The following is a 20621-nucleotide window of genomic DNA, read 5'->3' as shown; positions in this document are numbered from 1 at the left end:
TGAGAGCTCATTGCTGAAAAGCAGTATATAAATGTTCCAAATAAACGTATAAAGGGTTGTTTTTTCCTTTTGTCACAAGTGTTTTCCTTCTCTGACTAACCCATAATAGTGAATGTCAGCAATTTTTGTGTATTGAGAAGAGGGACTAATAGAATGCATTCAGGGACACATTTCTAGTGAGGAGAAAAACTACCTCTGTAAGATGCAAATTCAGTCCCTCCACTCATCCCCAGAGCAAAGATGACATTGGGTTGGATCCAGACTAGCAGTGCAACCCCATAGGAGTGTATTCAGAAGTGTGCCCCATTGAATTCAATGGGATCTACTCTCAGCACAGAATTGCAGATTCAATCAGTTGTACTTAGGTCCCATTGAAATCAGTGGATCAACTGATATTCTAAATTTCAGAAGCAATTTATTGGGTCAACTGATGTTCTAAATTTTTCAGGCTAGGATAATCGGTGCACTTTTTATTTTAAAGGAAGTCATTTGATCTTTACCTTAATAAAGTTGAGGATTGTTCAGAACAAAATGGTAGGAAGTTTTTAAAAAGAGGCGGTGTCAATTTAATTACAAACCAGTTGCTGCCTTTTTTGTAGGGGGTGTGTTGTGAAATCTGATCACTTCAGCAAGGCCAGGCTGTAATCTGATTAGCACAGCTCTTGTTTTAAGCTGATTACTGAGAAACATTTCTTTAAGACTTTCCATTGCTTTCATTGTATGAGGTGTTTACCCTGCTTATCTTGTTGATTATCAGGAGAACCCATGGAGCATGTTGACCAAGAGAGAGTGCTTTTTCTGAGGCCATGCGCTGAGCTTATGAGCTCAGAGTGGTCTCTGTCCGGTGCACCTGAGTAGCTCTCCCTGTGCGCTGTTTGGAGAGTTGCTAGGAGTCCTGTTCTCCTTATAGAGCTACAATTCTCAGAGTTCCCTGTGAAGAAGGTCTGATAGTTAAACCACTCCTGGAACTGTGCCTCTGTGAGGGCAATAGGGCATCTTCTAACAAACTCTCAGCACCCTTAGCAAACTACACTTCCCAGGATCCTTTGGGGGGAAGCCATGGCTGTTTAAAGGGGCATCATTTTGCTTTAAACATGTGGTATGAAAGTAGCCCAGGCATGGCCAAACTTGGCCCTCCAGCTGTTTTGGGACTACAGTTCCCACAATCCCTGACCACTGGTCCTATTAGCTAGGGATGATGGGAGTTGTAGTCCCAAAACAGCTGGAGGGCCAAGTTTGGCCATGCCTGTTGTAGCCTGAAGGAGATCACCGCGTCAATCCAAATTTGCTTCCACATTTTGAACATTCCTGTAAAGAACTTGCCTTCCTTGGACTCCTGGAAAACTTGGAGACAGAGCAGAAGGCCTCTGCTTGGGCTGCTGGGCAGCAGGACTCTAGTCCTTGTGAGCCTCACTTCTGGTCTCCCCTATTTGACCCACTAATGGCTCTCTTTACCTCCAGGTCTATCAGTTCTTCAGCTGCCTCCCAGAGGACAAAGTTCCCTACGTCAACAGCCCTGGGGAAAGGTACCGCATTCGCCAGCTGCTCCACCAGCTTCCCCCCCATGACAGCGAGGTGAGAAGGGCATTTTATTATTCCACACTGAGAAGGAACAGGATGATTTAAGAGGGAACGGATGTGCTTGCGAGCTCAGAGGGGTCGTGTTGGCAGTACAGTGGTACCTCGGGTTAAGAACTTAATTCGTTCTGGAGGTCTGTTCTTAACCTGAAACTGTTCTTAACCTGAGGTACCACTTTAGCTAATGGGGCCTCCTGCTGCCGCTGTGTCACCGCCACACAATTTCTGTTCTCATCCTGAAGCAAAGTTCTTAACCTGAGGTACTATTTCTGGGTTAGCAGAGTCTGTAACCTGAAATGTCTGTAACCTGAGGTACCACTGTACAGATTTTGCAGCAGAATTCAAAAGGTTGCTGTAAACTGGGGTCAAACTACGACTCTCATCAGTCCCATCCAGTGCTGGCTGGGGATGATGGGCATTGTAGTCAAACAACATCTGTAGGCCACCAGGTTGATTACAGGTAACCCTGTGGGTAGTGACCAGATGTACGTTTTGCAAGCTCCGTCACTGAAGCCTGCAATTGAGGCCCTGCTGTTTAGTCCACTACTTTTAGAAATACAGCTGGCAGGCACTAGGGACAGGGCCTTTTTGGTGATGTTGCCTCACATTTATGGAATTCCCTCCCCGGGGAGATCCAAAAGACTCCCTTTCTTTCTGCTTGTGAGATGGGTTTTGGAAAGTTTTCTTCAGACACGTATTTGTTGCAGATTTTCTCTCTGTGTCTGCTGTTTCCTTATTGCTGGTTTAGTGTGTTTATTAATTGCTTTGAGTGCATTGATAATAATATATTTTTGAATAATCATTTTATTATTTGTACTCCAGCCACCTGACTGGGTTGCCCCAACCACTCTGGGCGGCTTCCAGCATATACAAAAACACAATAGAATATTAAAATCTTCCCCATACAGTAGAAAAGCAGGGTAGACTTTTTTGTTTTAAATTAACATTCATTTTCTTTGACTAGGAGCTGGCAACTCTCATTCATTCCTTTGTTCGTTCATTCATTCATTCATTCAAAGGCGGCAATGCCCTCCTATGTGGGGCTGGCCTTGATGACTGCCTGGAGGTCTCCGTGCAAAGTCCTGGCAGGGGCAAATTGCTGGGAGCACATCAGTCAGGGCTCAACGTCTGCATCGGCTTCACATGACTTTCAGGACTCAATTCTGTATGCGACTTTTGATTTATAAAGCCCTTATGGCCTTCGGGCCTGCATTGCTTTCTCTTCTTTTCATCTTTGCCTTTTCAGATCTACTGAGAGCACCTTTGTGACTGTCACAATCCAGACACTGTGTTTGAACAGCAAGGGCGTGTACAGAGGCGCCCTTGGTGGTTGCCCCACAGCTGTATAAAATCCCCCTAGGGGCTGGTCCAAATCCAAACTTTAGGACCTTATAGAGCAAGTTTGCAAAAGGCTTCTATTAGCAGTCCAGGGTTCTTAATCACAAGGAAGAGGCTTCTATGTGTACCGTCCTTTATTATTAATGTTGTATGTGGGACTGCTGGATAGCTGGGGGCTGCAGGCTGGTCTGGTCTAGGGGTTTGGCACACTTCTCCCTCACATGTTAGGGAATGCATTTGGGGGTGCTTGTCTCCCCACACCTATTGCTTTTGAACTTCTTATCCTACAGGTGCCACATTAATGCCCATTCCGTATTCGTGAGAATTTGATCTTTTTAGTGTGGCAGCGCCTGCTAAAAACATCCTCATTTAGGTAAGCCTAGTGCTGTGGTGTAAACCACTGAGCCTAGGGCTTGCCGATCAGAAGGTTGGCAGTTCGAATCTCTGCAACGGGGTGAGCTCCCATTGCTCGGTCCCTGCTCCTGCCAACCTAGCAGTTCGAAAGCACATCAAAGTGCAAGTAGATAAATAGGTACCGCTCCAGCGGGAAGGTAAATGGCATTTACATGCGCTCCTCTGGTTTTGGTGTTCCATTGTGCCAGAAGCGGCTTAGTTATGCTGGCCACATGACCACATGTCTGCGGACAAACGTCGGCTCCCTCGGTCAGTAAAGCGAGGTGAGCGCCACAACCCCAGAGTCGTTCGCGACGGGACTTAACTGTCAGGTGTCCTTTACCTTTTTACCAGCTGCTTTGAAATGCTGGTGTGAATTTTAACATATTTTAGAATTTTAACGTTTGGTATGTTTTTAAAGTACTGTTGTAATTTTTTCTTGCTTTTATCTTTTTTATAAAATACTTTGGGGGTCGTGTGTTGATTTTTTACAATCAAATGGTATATAAATTTCATGAAATAAATGATGATGATGATGATGATGATAATAATAATAATAATAATAATAATAATAATAATAATAATAAATAAATAAACAAACAAACAGTCCTACTTCTCTTTCCAAACTTCATTTTTCGAGATCTCCCCCCCCCTTTCCCCAACTTGGGCTTGCTATCCGTTTGGCAGGGGGGGAGTTTATAGATCCTTTCATGCAAACCAAAGGCCCACAGTGGTGGGAAACTAGTGACCTTCTGTATGTTGCTAGACTACAACTCCCATCATCCATGGACCACTGGCTATACTGGCCGGGGCTGATAGGAATTGGAGTCCAGCAAGATATCTGGAGGGCAGCAGGTTTAACCATTGCCAGCTATGGAATCGGAAAGGAATTTTCCTAGGGTGGTTGTGTTTGGTTTGTTTTGCTTGCTTGCTTGAGGTGGGGATTTTTGTTTTTTGTATATTTTTTGCCTTCTCACTTTCTGTGTGTGGCTTTTGTCCTCCTGCCTTCAGTCATCAGCAGGTATCTGCTCTGCAGGCAATGTGTTCCCTCTCACTCTCTGTTTGCGATCTGCACTACTGGGATTAATCTCTGTGTGTGTGACAGGCTGATAATCAGGGTGGAAGAAAGCAGGCATTCTTCTCTAAACGGGTCCTGTGTGTTCTGCTAATTAACGCACAGCACTTCATATACTCTGTTTCCCCACTGCTTTCCTTTTTAAAAATTATTCACCAAGGTAATCCAGATCTTTCATCGAGGGGAATTTGAACTTTTCAGAATGTAAAAACCATGCAAGTCACACAGATGTGTTCCCTCCCCAGCCCTTGCCCCCTCACTTTGGACCCTTTTCACGAAGCGTGGTTCACATACTACGTCTCAATAAGGGCTAGAAATGTTTAATGAAAACTAGAGGTCTTCAGGGGTCAGCAAACTTTTTCAGCAGGGGGCTGGCCCACTGACCCTCAGACCTTGTGGGGGGCTGAACTATATTTAAAAAAATATATATAAACAAATTCCTATGCCCCTCAAATAACCCAGAGATGCATTTTAAATAAAAGCACACATTCTAGTCATGTAAAAACACCAGGCAGGCCCCACAAATAACCCAGAGATGCATTTTAAATAAAAGCACACATTCTACTCATGTAAAAACACACTGATTCCCAGACCGTCCGCGGGCCGACTTTAGAAGGCGATTGGGCCGGATCCTGCCCCTGGGCCTTAGTTTGCCTACCCATGTCTTAGGGGAAACAGTTTCCACACTTGAACAGGGCTGCTGAGCATTTCCCAGCGCTGATTGTATGTATGCAGGGAAAGAGCGAAGGGGGGAGATCTGTGGCCTGGGGGGTCTCCTCCACTTCAGATTGTAATCGGATGAAGGTTGCTGTGCTAAATACCTTTGCCCTTCCCATTCACAAGGCTCTTGTCTGTTGCTCCCAGGGGGCTGGATTAATGATTAGGCTAAGTCCTCTCCAAAGGAGAGGCCCAGCACAATGCCATTTCTCAGCCTCGCTGCTCGAAATTGCTAGGCCAGGTCTGCACAATGCACGGCTAAGGACGTCGCCAGCAAAACACTTTCCCCACAGTCGTGGGGAAGGGCTGGCTTATGATGGGGACGCGGACAGATGGTGTGTAGTGACCATTAACTGACTGGAAATGTAAAATGCTGTTTGCGCAGGCTTTCGTTTTTGTTTTATTTGTATCCTCTCTTTTCGCTTGCCAGGAGCCTGGGGTCTTAACCTGGCTGTTTTTGTGATATTACGGGCACACGTGTGCTGGGTTGCTTGGGTGAATTGTAGAGTGGCAAGGTACCCCCAAAGGTCATCTAGTCCAACCCCCTGCAATACAGGAATCTCAGCTAAAACATCCACGACAGGTGGCCATCCAACCTCTGCTTAAAATCTCCAAGGAAGGAGAGTCTGCCACCTTTCGTGGGAGTCCGTTCCACTGTCAAACAACTCTTACCGTCAGAAAGTTTTTCCTGATTTTTAGCCAGAATCTCTTTTCTTGTGACTTGAAGCCATGAGTTTGAGTCCTGACCTCCAGAGCAGCAGAAAACAAGCTTGCTGCATCTTCCATGTGGCAGCCCTTTAGATATTGGAAGATGGTTTTCTTTTCTCCATTGTGCTTGTATTCAAACCACCAGGTATGGACAGGCTTGGGCTCTCTTTATACTTGCTTGTTATCAGGAACTGGTGCTCTGTCCGTTAGTTGTCTGGATTTGATAGGCTGCCAGGTGGTGTTGACCTGGCTTCACCTTGTGAGTGGATGGTTCTCCATTTACATCGGTGGTGAGGAATTTGTGGTGGCCTCCATCAACCCAAACCAGCATCGCCGATAGCCAGGGATGATGGTGGTTGTAGTCCAGGGGTTGGCAACCTCAGGCCCATGGCGGTTGTTTAACCGGCCCACGAGCCACCCGCTCGGTAAGACCCCACGCGCTGTGCTAAACCAGCATGGCATGGGGACTCGCTTCTGTGGTGCCAGAAATCTCATTTGCGCATGTGCAGACGCCAGAAATTGTGTCTGCGCACATGCAGACGCCGGAAATTGCGGGCGCGCGCTCACACACACGCAATCCGGCCCACAGAGGGATCTCCACTGGAGTGAACCGGCCCAGGCGAGGTAAACCTTGCCGACCCCTGTTGTAATCCAACAAAATCTGGAGGATTTCAGGTTCCCCATCCCTGGCGTAGACACACAAACGCAGAAATACCTTAATCTTTAGCACTCTGTGAGATTTGTAGAGGTAAGAGGAAAACGTTGGCACCTGAACTTCTGGTAAGAAAGCTGCCTCTGGCCATGATTCCTACGGGCGTGGAGTGGCATTGCTATCCCTTGGTGACTCTGAGGTGAAAATCCTCTATATTTGGTGTTACGCTAGAAAACCACTTCTCGTTCATATTGGAAGTTCTGATAAGGGTGGCGCTGGGATTATTTCGCAGCAAAGAGGCACCTGACTCCTACAAAAATGGCGTCTTTGGAGGCCTGTGCCCTCTCCACCCTGTATAGACCTCGCTTTTGCTTTCCCCCAAACACTTTGTGGGTCCTTTCTCTGAAACCAAAGGAACAAGGCTGGCAAGCACAGGGAGATGAGGGAACTGGAAGAGTTTCTGCACACAGAGAGATTGAAAAAGATTAGGGCTCTCGAACCTTCCCAAGATGATGATGATGGGGAGGGGGGAAAGGATCAGATAAAGATCCTGATTAGTATTAGAGAAACCAGCTGTGGGGACTGCGGTTTATCCTTCCTTGTGATGAGAGGGCTGGAAGATGCCTGATGATGCCATTCAGCATTCTGGAAACAAGGGTACAGTAGTGATTTCCTCATTCAGGGAGCTATAAAACAACATGGCCCTTTGCCAAGGGATTTTGGGAAGGCCGGCTAGTGCCAGGCAAGGACTGCAGTCCTCATCCCACAGGTGCCAGGTTAACAAAGCTGGGCTGCCATTCCAAGGGTGTGCCTTGTCCTGGGGCAATGGTTGGCTGGAGCCCAAGGCTGAGTATCTGGTGGGTTCCCCCAGGTGGGGAAGGAGGGGGGGGCAAGGACGAGACAGGTAGGCCAGCATTTGATGGGATCTGCAGCGCTGCGCAACCCAAGAGGTTTCTATAGGCGCTGTCCCACGTCCGTCCATTGGCAGCCAATCAGGATGGAAGGGATGGAGGGAGGGTTAAGGTGGCCTCTGTCATTTATTTACCTCCAGGACCTGGCCTAGAGTTCCCAGTTTGAATCTCACCACATTTTTAAACGGGGACTAAAAACCATGTTTGGGTTTCAAAAAGCAAGAGACAATCTGTGATTGAGGCAATGGCTGTTAGGGGGACACAAGCTAAGAGTCAAGTTCAGAATCTCTCCCGCCCCCCTCAAAAAAACCCCCCTGTCATTGTCAAAAGCTGAAGGTGAACTCTATCACAATCTGCACTTGGGAATGGGAATGGGAAAGAAGACAGACATTTCAAAATGGCGCTGAGAGAGTAGGGATTGACTTGCACCATTCCCCTGCTGCTGGGTCACAGACACCATTAGATGCTGTACAGTAGTTAAGATGGTAAGCTCATCGGGGCAGAGCCCTGCCTTACTTCTTAATGTTAACTCTGTAAATCGCCGTGTTACATCGGTGGTGCTTTGTAAATAATAACAGCATCATTCCAAAAGGGGCAAATTGTGTTTTCTTAGCAATTTGCAGCTTCAGTGCAGGAAAAATACGATTTTCCAGGGACAGTTTTGATGGTGGAGGCAGCACTATCTGAATCCCACCCACCTCCATTTGCAGATTGTATGGGTAACCACGGTGAATTCTCTGTGTTAAGACACAGTCTGGAAAAAGACCTTCAGATATGCACTGACATCTCTTTCCCGCTTTGACGTGCTGTGCGGTTTCATCCTTGCAGGGCAAACATTTTATTTATTTTCCTTCTTATAAAGTTTCACCTTCCCTCGGGTCACTGCCTGGCTGCAGGGCTGTGTGGCTCTGCTTGTTGCCGCTGCCTTTGATCTTTGTGCCCCAGGCCTGGAACCAGAGTGAGAGCTAAGCAGCTGAGTCCTCTTTTTTTGGTCTTGGTTTTAATTACAACATGTCTTTTTCTTTGGGGTCTGCCTTTGGGGACATAGGCAAAGCGCCTCTGGAACAGCAGCAGACACCCTGCCCCAAAGACGAGAAGACATCTTGACAGTATTGCTTTGGGCCCTCATTGACTAACTCTTCTCTCCCCAAAAAATCTCTGCACAGGCTCAGTACTGCAGCTCTCTGGAAGAGGAAGAAGCGAAAGAACTGAAGTTATTCTCACAGCAACGAAAGCGAGAGAACCTGGGACGTGGGACTGTCCGCCTCTTCCCCGTCACCATAACCGGAGCCATTTGCGAGCAGGTATTGGGCCTCACTCTGGCACTGCCAGTGTCAACACAGTTTGAGAACCAGGGCAGGGTTGAAGAATGGTTGGGAGACGGAACACTTCAGAGCCAAGCTAGATATCTGGCAGAAGACCAATGGGGCTGGCAGCCCGGTCCACTGCGGAACATCGAGAAGGCAGCAGCAGAGAGGGTCTGGGATTTTGAAGAGGGGAAGTGGCAGGTGGGAGAAACTTGCTGAGCCCTTTGTCTGCTTGCCACTTCTCACCATGCATTCCACACTCCCTGGGTCAACTTTGCCCAGCTGGCGTCTCCAGACATGGCGTACTCAGACCGAGGGGAGGAAAGCAGGGAGAAGCGGTCACCCTTGCCCTTCAAATTGTGGCCTCCTTCTCTGCCCCATGCTGGTTTCTTTTTTCTTTTTTAATAATTTTTTTATTAGTTTTAACATATCATTTTCAACAGTAATTAAACATACTTTTACATCTTATACAATTTTTTTGGACTTCCATCAGTCACATCTGAAAATTTTCCAATCTAATCGCTTAATATACATTTCTTAATTTCACTATTACCTTTAAATCTTATGACTAATTTCTCTTCTTTCTCTATTTTGCAATATTTCATATATTTTTCCTTACAAAACTTCTTGTAGTCCTATGAGCGTAATTTGTTGATTACAGTTGCTCTTCAAATAGTTCGTATATTTTTTCCAATCTTCTGCAAATCTCTGATCCCGCAGGTTTCGAATCCTTCCTGTCATTTTATCTAATTCTGCGTAGTCCATTAATTTTGTCTGCCATTCTTCTTTCATCGGGATTTCTTCTTGCTTCTGCCCCATACTGGTTTTTAGAGGGAGACATGTTAACTAAACAAAAATATTTCGTCCAACGTCTAGTTTAGCACTCGCAACAGCAGATTCTCAGGGTTCAGCTCAATGTGTAGAAGCCATTACAAACCTCTGGTGGCTTGTTAAATCCACTGTGCTGAACCTGAATCCAGAAATTCAGGTCTTATCAGTTGGGCTTCATAATTAGATCCATAAAGGTAAAAAGGTAAAGGACCCCTGACAGTTAAGTCCAGTTGCAAACAACTCTGGGGTTGTGGTGCTCATCTCGCTCTACTGGCCGAGCGAGCCAACGTCTGTCCACAGACAGTTTTTCCGGGTCATGTGGCCAGCATGACTAAGCTGCTTCTGGCGAACCAGAGCAGCATGCGGAAACGCCGTTTCCTTCCCTCCAGAGTGGTACCTATTTATCTACTTGCACTTTGGCGTGCTTTCGAACTGCTAGGTTGGCAGGAGCTGGGACCAAACACCGGAAACTCACCCCATCGCGGGGATTTGAACCACCAACCTTCTGATTGGCAAGCCCAAAGCTCAGTGGTTTACACCACAGCGCCACCCACGTCCATACTTAGGCCCAATTTGTGTGGTGTGAATGGTCTTTCCTGGTGCTCAGGGCCAGCATCTCTGTGTTCATGCGTGCAAGCGCTACTTAGGCTGGTCTCTTGATTCATGCTGTTCCTTCCCATGCCAGTAGTGCTGGTGCTCTAGGGAATTCTACGCGAGTGGGGCTTGCATAAGTTGCTCTTTCGATGCTGAGGTTGCTTCACTGGAAGTTGAATCAGGGTTGTGATCTGTTGGCAAGGGCAGCAAATTCCAGGGTGATCCCAGAACACACCCTTGCTTCTATTCCGGGTCAGTCCTGGGCCATTGTGTGTTGGTAAAGAGCTCCATTCTCCACCCATCTCTGCATGTTATCTGCATGATAAGAATTGTTGGCATGGCTCTGATTCACTCCTTGTTGTGAACCTGGACTATTGTAGCAGCTGGGATTTCTGACAGCTACTACAGTCCACTGGCGAGAGCCTCCTTCAGCCTTCTGTTCGTGTTGCTGCCACATGGCTCCTTCCTCGCCCTCTCATGTTGGTGGACGACAGTTCCCATCGGTCCCAGTGAGCGTGGTTGCAGGGGGGGAGTTACAGCCCCCCAAGCAACTGGAGGGCACCACGCTGGCAGACGCTGCAGTAGGCAGTGTGTTATGGCTCCTGGATTCTGTGTGTGTGTGTGTGTGTGTGTGTGTGTGCGCGCACACACACACACACACACACACGTGGCAATTGCCCAAGAAAGTTATGAAGGTAGCTCTGTTCCACTGTATTTGCATTCTGTGATACACAGGAAGGGTTGGTCTCTAAAAAATTTGGAAGAGGAAATATGTGGGCTGTGAGCTGCACCTCCCACATGGAAATTTTGAATTTTGGCTCCTGGTACAAGAGGAGAGTTAAATACATTGGAGGAGCAACAGCAACATCTAGTGTTCAGATGAGGTACTTGGCTCTTTTAATACACACAAAAATCCCAACCCTCAGTTCTGTTCTTCTCTTTTTTATTTAAATCTTGTTGATTGCCTTTCAGCGAAAATTCTCAAATGAAACAAGAAATGTTTAGAAACACAAACTGTGCACAAAAGCAATAGAGCAGCAACAAGGTCATTTCAGAGCACGCTCACCCTCGTAAAACTTCCTGTGTAAACCAAACTCTTTTTGTGAGCAGCCCTGGAAGAAACATGGCTTCCTAATGGAGGGTGACAGTTGTGGTGCCACCCCTGAGGAGGCCCTGCCGTGAGCCTTGGGGAGTCTTATTTCTGAAGAGGAAATACCTTTCCCTGAAGGCCTCTAGTCTCAGAGGGTTATATGGGAGAAAACAGTAGCATGGTTAGGGCCTGGTCTGATTTATGGCACTCTGGCGAATAAGCAGCACCTTGAATTAAAAGTCTCAAAAGGTGACCACCGCCTTGGACAGTTTGGGTTTAGAGAGATAGAGAACCTGTGGCTTCTGTAACATATGTGCGGTGCTTTGAACCCTTTGCAAAGTGCTATATAAGTCTTAAGTGCTCTTGGTTTCTCTTCCCTTGGCAGTGCGGGAAGCAGATCTGTGGTGGGGACATTGCGGTCTTTGCCAGCCGGGCTGGGCATGGCGCCTGCTGGCACCCACAGTGCTTTGTTTGCACCACCTGCCGGGAGCTCCTCGTTGACCTCATCTACTTCTACCAGGGTGGCAAGATCTACTGTGGGCGTCACCACGCCGAGCGCCTCAAACCGCGATGTGAGGCCTGCGATGAGGTGAGGGTTTGTGCCAGACACTCTGAAGGCCACAGGGTGGGGATATTGGATGGCTGGATGGATTCTAGGGTTGCCATAAATCTGGAATTTCCTAGAGAAACCCAGAATACTGCAGTCGGAAGCAGTGTCTGGGCAGAAATTGGCAAAAAACAAAAAAGTGTTGGTGCTGACCTTTAAAGCCCTAAATGGCTTCGGTCCAGTATACCTGAAGGAGTGTCTCCACCCCCATCATTCTGCCAGTACACTGATGTCCAGTGCCAAGGGCTTTTTGGCGGTTCCCTCATTGCGAGAAGGGAACCAGGCAGAGGGCCTTCTCGGTAGTGGCACCCGCCCTGTGGAGCGCCCTCTCACCAGATGTCAAAGAGAAAAACAGCCACCAGACTTTTAGAAGACATCTGAAGGCAGCCCTGTTTAGGGAAGCTTTTAATGTTTAACAGACCACTGTATTTTAATACTCTGTTGGGAGCCGCCCAGAGTGGCTAGGGAAACCCAGCCAGATGAGCGGGGTATAAATAATAAATTCTATTCTATTCTAGAATGCCTGGGAAAATCCATACGTATGGCAACCCATGTCGGTCCAGATTTTCACTTTTTGAATTTTGGCAGCCCTGATACACACACACACGCACACACACACACACACACACGTTTTGAGATTTCTTCTCCAAATTGTGCACCAGGTCGCATGCTTTTATGCCAGACGTTGATCAGGCCTAGTTTTGCTGAGTCAAGAAGCAAATTTCTTTAATTTAATTTTAAAGTATTTAACACAACACAGAATGTCAGGAGATATGACTGTGGGACAGGGCGGGGTGATGACTAGTTTTTAGTTTTAAAAGCAAAAATTGGGCACTGGTTCACCACCCCTGGATGTCATTAGTTATTATGACGGAAGGGAAAGCTGAGAAAGGGCGAAGAGGAACAAGTGTCCTCCTGGGTATTTTTGTACCCATATATATATATATATGGGTCCACACACACACACACACACACACACACACACACACACACACACTTTTTTGCTTACTTATGGCATTTTTATGCCACTCCACAACATTTCTGGGTGGCTTACAATGAAAACCAATGTAAATATAAAGCACAAAAGCGTGAAATCGGAACTACATCTCCCTAGAAAGTGTAGTGATGGCCTTTTACAGTGTTGGCTGTAAAGGGGTTTTGACCAATTCATGGAGGATAAAACCTCCATTATCAGAGGAAGTCAGCCTCTGAATACCATTAGTTGAGAGTTACAAGTTGGGAGAGAGCCGCTGAGCTCGGCTTCTGCTAGGGTGGGCCTTTGGCCTGATCCAGCTGGACTCTTCTTAATCTTAAAATAAGGGACTTTTTGGCTTAACTCATCTAGTATCTACACCTGCCATCCCATTTCTGCAACCTTGCGTTTTGGGAAAGCCTTAAAGACTCAAGTCATTTTTGCCCTTGTTTCCTTGATGGATCATAATTATGTCATTGGAATTTGGAGTCTATTTTTACTTCTATGACTGTTTCTTTCTTGGTTTTAGTAATGCTGATTTTTTTAAAAAAATACCTGTCGTTTTTATTATTGTAAACCACTTCCAGCGAGGAACCAAAGGGAAAGAGGTGTGTATTTCAGGTTCCCAAACCTCCCTGGCAGAGCAGATTTCTACGTGTTCAGAAAGGGCACTTGGTACAGCTCTCCTGGGTCGTTACTTCATGAAGAGGCGGTAACTTGAGTTCCAGAAGGGATTTTCTGGTTGGCTTAATGCCGTTGGGCTCCCCTCCCCCACATTTTCCTCTTTGCCCCTTGCCTCACTTGTCTGAGTTGCTCAAAGTTGTTGTGTTGCATGTGAGTGGGATTTCGCAAAAAGGGCTGCAGGCGCCTGCCTTCTGTTTACTTCCCTCCCCTCTGACTTGTGGCTCCCTTTCTTGCCCCGCCCAACAGATTATCTTTGCAGACGAATGCACAGAGGCCGAAGGCCGCCACTGGCACATGCGCCATTTCTGCTGCTTCGAGTGCGAGGAGGCGCTGGGCGGGCAGCGGTACATCATGCGCCAGAGCCGCCCCTACTGCTGCCGCTGCTATGAGAGCCTCTACGCAGAGTACTGTGACGCCTGTGGCGAGCACATTGGTATGGATGCCCAGAGCTATTTTGAATAGGCGGGTGCTTTCTGCACAGTTTATTTGGCTTCCAGAACTAAGGTTTCCAGGTGGACTTTTTGTAAGAAATGGGGCAATAGATGAGATGGGCACTGGGCAGGGGGGGAGTTTGGGAAGAGGGTTCTCCTGGGGGGCCATTTGCGGGTTCCTTTTTATGAATTATCAGATAATTGGTTCAGGCTATGCTTCACGTGGGACACGGGTGACGCTGTGGGTTAAACCACTGAGCCTAGGGTTCGCTGATCAGAAGGTTGGCAGTTTGAATCCCCGTGATGGGATGAGCTCCCGTTACTCGGTCCCTGCTCCTGCCAAACCTAGCAGTTCAAAAGCACGTCAAAGTGCAAGTAGATAAATAGGTACCGCTCCAGTGGGAAGGTAAACGGCGTTTCTGTGCGCTGCTCTGGTTCGCCAGAAGCAGCTTAGTCATGCTGGCCACATGACCCGGAAGCTGTATGCCAGCTCCCTCGGCCAATAAAGCGAGATGAGCGCCGGAACAACAGAGTTGGCCACAACTGGACCTAATGGTTTATGCTTTACGGGGAAGCAAGGCAAAGTGTGTCTCCAGAACATGGTTTCCATGCCAGGGCTCAGTAAACTTGAACGCTGTGTTTGCAGAGTGTTTCTTTAGCGTTGGAAAAACTCAGTTTCGGCTACGGTGCAGCCACAGACAGCTGCAATGGGAAAAACTCCCAACAGTGGCAGATTTTGGGGTTTAGAATTTCAGCAGCGCCCCGTGAGATGCCAAAATTTGGCGCCTCTCACCTTGCAATGTTTGTCATTGTTGTGGTGAGCTCCCAGTGCCCAGGGCAGGCAAAAACCTGTCACACTCCCCCGAAACCCACCTTTGCTCCCAGCCCATGACATGATCCCCAGATAGGGCGGATTTGATTTAAATCAAATCAATTTAAATCACGTTTTAAATCACAATTTAAATCACTAGTCAGTAAGACTTGATTTTAAAAAATTTTTTACAGAAAGATTCATTTTTTCTGGTATAATCTTAATATTTACAAGCAGATGAGGTTTGATTTTTGGAATAATAAATTTTCAGAGTAGTTTTTACAGTTATATCCAAAATTACTGATTTGGTTATACTATTAGAAATACATAGACAGATAATTATGAAATTATTGTGAGGTTTAATAAGTTAACTGTTTATATTTGGACAACTTTTCTACTGTACTTTATTGGAAAGAAGAATAATCATTTCCCTAATAACAATTTATTGAACTAAAACAATAACATTATAGCATATGTATCCATGTTTGTTGACCGATGTGGTTAAATGTTTGTGGGGTTTTTAAAAAAACTTAGACTGAGTTTTAGCACACATGAAAAACTTAAAACAAATCCTTATTTCCTGATGAATAGCCTTTGGACTATAATGTAACTTAAATGGAAAGCTTTCTTTAGAAAGATTTTCCCTCCCAAAGCATTTTATTTTAAGAATGCAATTTAAATTTTTAAAAATCTGATTTTTTTTAAAAAAACTGATGTAAATAAAATCTGATTTTTTTTTAAATCATTGATTTTTATCCACCCTGTCCCCAGACCTTTGATTGTGTGCTTGTGTAGTAATGAAGCACTGACCTCTCCCCTGGTCTGGCCTTTCCTTTCCCCGCAGGCATTGACCAGGGCCAGATGACCTACGAGGGCCAGCACTGGCATGCCACAGATGCTTGCTTCAGCTGCTCCCGCTGCCACCAGCCCCTGCTGGGGAAGCCCTTCCTGCCCAAGCAGGGCCAGATCTTCTGCTCTCGGGCCTGCAGCCTGGGCGAGGACCCCAACGGCTCGGACTCCTGCGACTCGGCCTTCCAGAGCGCCCGCTCCCAAGACTCCCGGCGAGCCAGCTGGCAGCAACGGCGGGTTCAAGCCCAGCGCTCGCCCTCCTCCTCCCACGTCGCCCGCTCCATTTCCTTTGGAGGGCAACCGGCACCCGCTACTTCGGCCCCGAGGATCCGAAGGAGCTGGAGTGGCTTATCTGGAGCAGGGGAGGAGGTGCCGACGGAAACAGAGGAGCTCTCAGATCCAGACAGCAACGGCTCAGGCTGCAGCCAGAGTTGTGAGGAGCCAGTCAAATGTACATCTCGGGGTACTTCCACTTGCCCACCACCAGCCATGGACCAGGAGCCAGGAACAGGTGAGGCAGAACCAAGTGTGTTGGTGGATTTTTTGGGAGGGAATGTGGCATCTTATCACCACCACAAACTTCTGGATGTTGTTTGGGAAGGCCTTCCCTTGAGGCTGACCAAGAAACTCCAGCGGGTGCAGAATGCCGTGGCAAGACTCCTTATGGGGTCCTGCCGTGGGATCACATTCACCCGGTGCTATACCAGTTGCACTGGCTCCCGGTGGAGTACAGGGTCAGGTTTAAGGTGCTGGCTTTAACCTTTAAAGCCCTATACGGCCTAGGACCCTCGTACCTACGGGACTGCCTCGTACCACCGGACCCTCCTTATGGTCTTCAAATAAAAACATCTTGGAGATCCTGGGCCACAGGGAGGTTAGGCTGGCCTCAACCAGAGCCAGGGCTTTTTTGTATGTGGCCCCGATCTGGTGGAACGCTCTGTCAAAAGAGACTAGGGCCCTGCGGGACTTGACATCTTTCTGCAGGGCCTGCAAGACAGAGCTGTTCCACCAGGCCTTTGGCCAAGGCACAGTCTGACCCCCTCCTTTGGTAATCCTCATAGAACTCTAGCCCAATGGCTGCCATTAATGTGACTCTGAATTGATTTTAGAATGAATTGATTTTAGAATGAATTGATTTTAGAATGTATTTCAATTAATTGATTGTGATTTTATGTAAACTGTGTTATTTTTACTGTTGTTAGCTGCTCTGAGCCCAGCTTCGGCTGGGGAGGGCGGGATATAAATAAATTATTATTATTATTATTATTATTATTATTATTATTATTATTACAGTCATACCTCGCGTTGAAGTAGCTTCGGGTTGAGTGTTTTCGGGTTGCGCTCTGCGGCGACCCAGAAGTAATGGAACACGTTACTTCTGGGTTTCGCTACTTGCGCATGCGCAGACGCTCAAAATGACGTCACGCACATGCGCGGAAGCAGCGAATCACGACCCGCGCAGGCGCAGAGACATGGGTTGCATTCGCTTCAGGATGCGAACGAGGCTCTGGAAGGGATCCTGTTCACATCCAGAGCTACCACTGTGTTATTATTATTATTTGGAGCCCGGGCCTCTTCCTCTAACAGTCTTGTTTCTCCCCTCCCCCAGGGACTGAGAGGCGACCATGTTTCCAACGCACATCCCCCTTGCGCCATTCCATGCCGGAGCTGGGCATCCACCCCTCCAAGATCCCAGACTGGAGCAGCAGCTCAGCTTCCAAACTCCAAGCATCTGCCCAACTGCGACCCAGCGAGGGGCCTGAGCTGGGGATGGCGAGCTTTGCCCGGGGAGGGGCACCTCGAGTTAGCTTCCGGGAGCCCCTGGTCTCGGGAGAGCCCAGTGCTCCTGGTCTTGAGCAGACCTCCGTCGATGCCCAGCTGCTTCAGAACGGAAGCGTTAGCCGGGGACACCCTCGCTCCACCTCGGACAACTCTCTCAACCTGGGGAGCCAGGGCTGGCGGCCGCCAAGGAAAGGCGCAGCGGAGGGCAGAGGAGCGAGCCTCTCCTACTCCGCTTCCGAGGGGGCTTTTCCTGCCTGGCACCGGCGTTACCCGCCCCGGGGATGGGACTTCAGCTCTTCCGATTCCTCCGATTCCTCCTCGGAGGAGGAAGGGTATTTTCTGGGGGAGCCAATACCCCTGCCCCCCCATTTACGAGGCGGAGCTAGCCCCACAGAGTCCACGCCACCCACTGACTCGATACGTAAGCGGCAGCGCCGAAGGCTGCGTGTGGTCCGGGACAAGAATTGCGTCGTTGCCTAGACCTGACTTCCACCTTCTGGACTCTGGCCACAAGAATCCAAGTATGAAATCGGGATTTAGGCTTGGAACCACGGACCTTTGCTCCGTCCGCCATGACTGCTTTGACTCACGACCCCTCGCCAGGGATCCTCTTCAAGTGACCTCTCCATTGCAACCGTTGAAATCCCCTCACCTTTCCTCAGGGACCCTTGAGCGCTCTCTTTTCCATGGTGACCTTTGATCTTTAGATGTGACCCTTCTGTGAAGAACCTTAACTCCTCTCTCTGGTGGTCTTTGAACTTTGGTTGTGTTTCTTTTCCATTGTGGCCTTTTGACCTCTCAACTGTGACCTTTTGAACATGAATTAACCCTTCTGTCTTGAACCTTCGGAGTGATGGTCTTTTGAACCTCTGCACTGTGCCCTATGAACTTCCAACTGCAGTCTCTTACCTGGGAACCCTTGAACTTTGGTTTTGACCTTTCCACTGTGACCTCTGAACTTATCTCACCTCTCCTGGGTTGACCCTTGTTGATCATTGACTTTCAAGTTGCCATTATTAATTGCCTGCTTTCAAGCTCTGGGTGCTTTTTTCTCTATAGATCAGGTGTTTGGTGTGTGTATATGTTGTGGGGGGGTGAACTCCTTTCTACATCTGGTACAGGTTTGCACCCAAAGATGGACACCAGGTGTCCTCTTTAGGGCAAAGCCTGCAACGGATCTTCTCGATCCACCTCAAACTACTCTTCTCTGTCCTGTCTCCTTGCACTTTGTGCAACTCTTGAGTTTGCAATTTTTAAAAATTGGGTGGGTTTTTTTTCTAATTGAGGATTTAATTTAATTGAAATTTAAATAAAAATATATGAAAACACTTGTGTGCTGCAGTGGGCCTTAATCAAGGAAAGCAGGATGCTGTGCAGCGAACATGCAGAATGGTCCTCTGTGCAGGAGGGATATGGTGACTTCTTGCATCCCCGTCTTGAACCAAGGAGGAACAGACAAAACACTTCAGTACACTCTTCACTAGTTTCATAACGAAGCTCCTGGAAGCTAACCTAAACATACAGTCATACCTCCAGCTGAAGTCGCTTCAGGTTAAGCCTTTTCGGGTTGCACTCCGTGGCGACCCGGAAGCAACGGAGCACGTTACTTCTGGGTTTCGCTACTCGCGCATGCTCAGACGCTCAAAATGACGCCACAAGCATGCGCGGAAGCGGCGAATCGCAACCCGCGCACGCACAGACGTGGGTTGCGTTCACCTCAGGATGCGAACGGGGCTCCGCAACGGATCCTATTCGCATCCAGAGGTAAAACTGTACAAGGCAATTTTCTCTGTCCCCCAAAACTGTATGGCAGGCTACTGCGGAGTAAATCCTTAGTTCCTTTGTAGTCACCTCTTCTGTTTTACACTCAGCTTTAATTACCGTAGACCAGGCATGTCCAAAGTCCGTTTCAGGGACCTAATCTGGCCCACCGGTCAATTTAAACGGGCCCCCGTGGCAGTATATGTTGTGAGGTAAAATTCCCAAAAAAACCTCAGTAACTTCAATCCTAAAAAAAGCTCACGGCCCTCACACATGTTCACTTCATCAAATCTGGCCCTCATTGAAAAAAGTTTGGACACCCCTGCCGTAGACTAAGGACACTAAGTAATGAGAAAGTTTCAAACAACTCAATGGAGGCTTGTACCCATTTATTTAGTGGAGATTTTGTGTACACAGCACTTGGGTGTGTGAGCTGGCCCTCAAGGCATTCGCGTTTAAGGATAAAAATAAAGCACAGTCATTCACGCAGCAGAGTTAAGCTCAATATAGCCACAGTGTGCTGCTAAGTTAGGCTTAGTCCTCCAGGGAGAATTTCCCTCCTTCCGGGGGGGGGGACAGCCCCTTGTTTATTATTTATGCTCCTGTGCCAGATTCATAGCCCCAGCTATAACCGACAACATCCCTAGCATATTAGTGCTTAAGGAGTTGGGCTGAATTTGCAGCCAGGTTGTTGCCATGCTGGAGTTCCCTCTGCCCCACATTCTATTTGAGCACATTTTATCATCTTCATTTGTCTCCTGTTTGCTAAAGGAGCACGCATGAGGATATTACGCCAATTTAGTCTTCCTGTAAACAACCCAAAGAATGACCAAGGCTATTCTGCCAACTTCATGGTGGAACACGGATCCGGCCCAAAAACCAGTGCTGTAGCTGCTGTTTCCCGCACCCTGTGAGTTGCCTTCTTTTTTATGATTCTCTGCATGTAAAGTGGTACCTCAGGTTAAGAACTTAATTTGTTCTGGAGGTCTGTTCTTAACCTGAAGCACCACTTTAGCTAATGGGGCCTCCTGCTGCTGCTGCGCCGCCGGAGCACAATTTCTGTTCTCATCCTGAAGCAAAGTTCTTAACCCGAGGTACTATATCTGGGTTAGTGGTGTCTGTATCCCGAGGTACCACTGTACCGTGTCATCAAAGAACGTGGAGCTTGACGATAGCCCCTGTGTAGGCAGTTTGGGGTTTGGAGGGCTGGCCTGGCCTTCATTAATGCTTTCACTTCCTACTTTTCCTTTGGGGTGCTCTGGGCAGCATGTATCTGGTTTTTTAGGTGGTCTCAGGCATTCTGTAGAGTCTGCTTCACTTCAGCAAAGTACCTTTGGATCACTTCCTAGCCCCAAACATTTATAAGTGTAGAACGGCAATGGCCACATCAATCTAGCCCCTCTGAGATGGCAACAACTTAGGTCTTCAGTAGGATGGGAACAAGCAAAGAGCTCATGATTGTCCTTCTGAAGGGGATCTTTTAGGAGACTTCTCCTTCCACCACATGCACAAAATCCAATGCAATTAGA

General features: G+C 47.7%; 1 protein-coding gene across 4 annotated transcripts in view; it reads left to right on the top strand.

Annotated features, from left to right (window-relative positions):
• PRICKLE3 (prickle planar cell polarity protein 3) overlaps window positions 1–18659 on the top strand; it is a 34870-nt gene extending 16211 nt beyond the window's left edge. For 3 of the 4 annotated variants that reach the window (XM_053372020.1, XM_053372022.1, XM_053372023.1), the window contains exons 4-9: window positions 1462–1575; window positions 8539–8676; window positions 11580–11783; window positions 13705–13891; window positions 15545–16075; window positions 17159–18659. In XM_053372020.1, coding sequence (XP_053227995.1) covers window positions 1462–1575; window positions 8539–8676; window positions 11580–11783; window positions 13705–13891; window positions 15545–16075; window positions 17159–17811 — 1827 coding nt within the window. In that variant the 3' untranslated portion in view covers window positions 17812–18659. The remainder of the gene's footprint in view (window positions 1–1461; window positions 1576–8538; window positions 8677–11579; window positions 11784–13704; window positions 13892–15544; window positions 16076–17158) is intronic. The other variant, XM_053372021.1, reaches the window with a different exon arrangement.
• The last annotated feature ends 1962 nt before the right edge of the window (window positions 18660–20621 follow it).

This window comes from Podarcis raffonei, chromosome 17 (assembly GCF_027172205.1).
Source record: "Podarcis raffonei isolate rPodRaf1 chromosome 17, rPodRaf1.pri, whole genome shotgun sequence".
Classification (NCBI taxonomy): Eukaryota; Metazoa; Chordata; class Lepidosauria; order Squamata; family Lacertidae; genus Podarcis; species Podarcis raffonei.
Note: the sequence above shows the minus strand (reverse complement) of the source record. Positions and strands in the feature narration are given on the sequence as shown.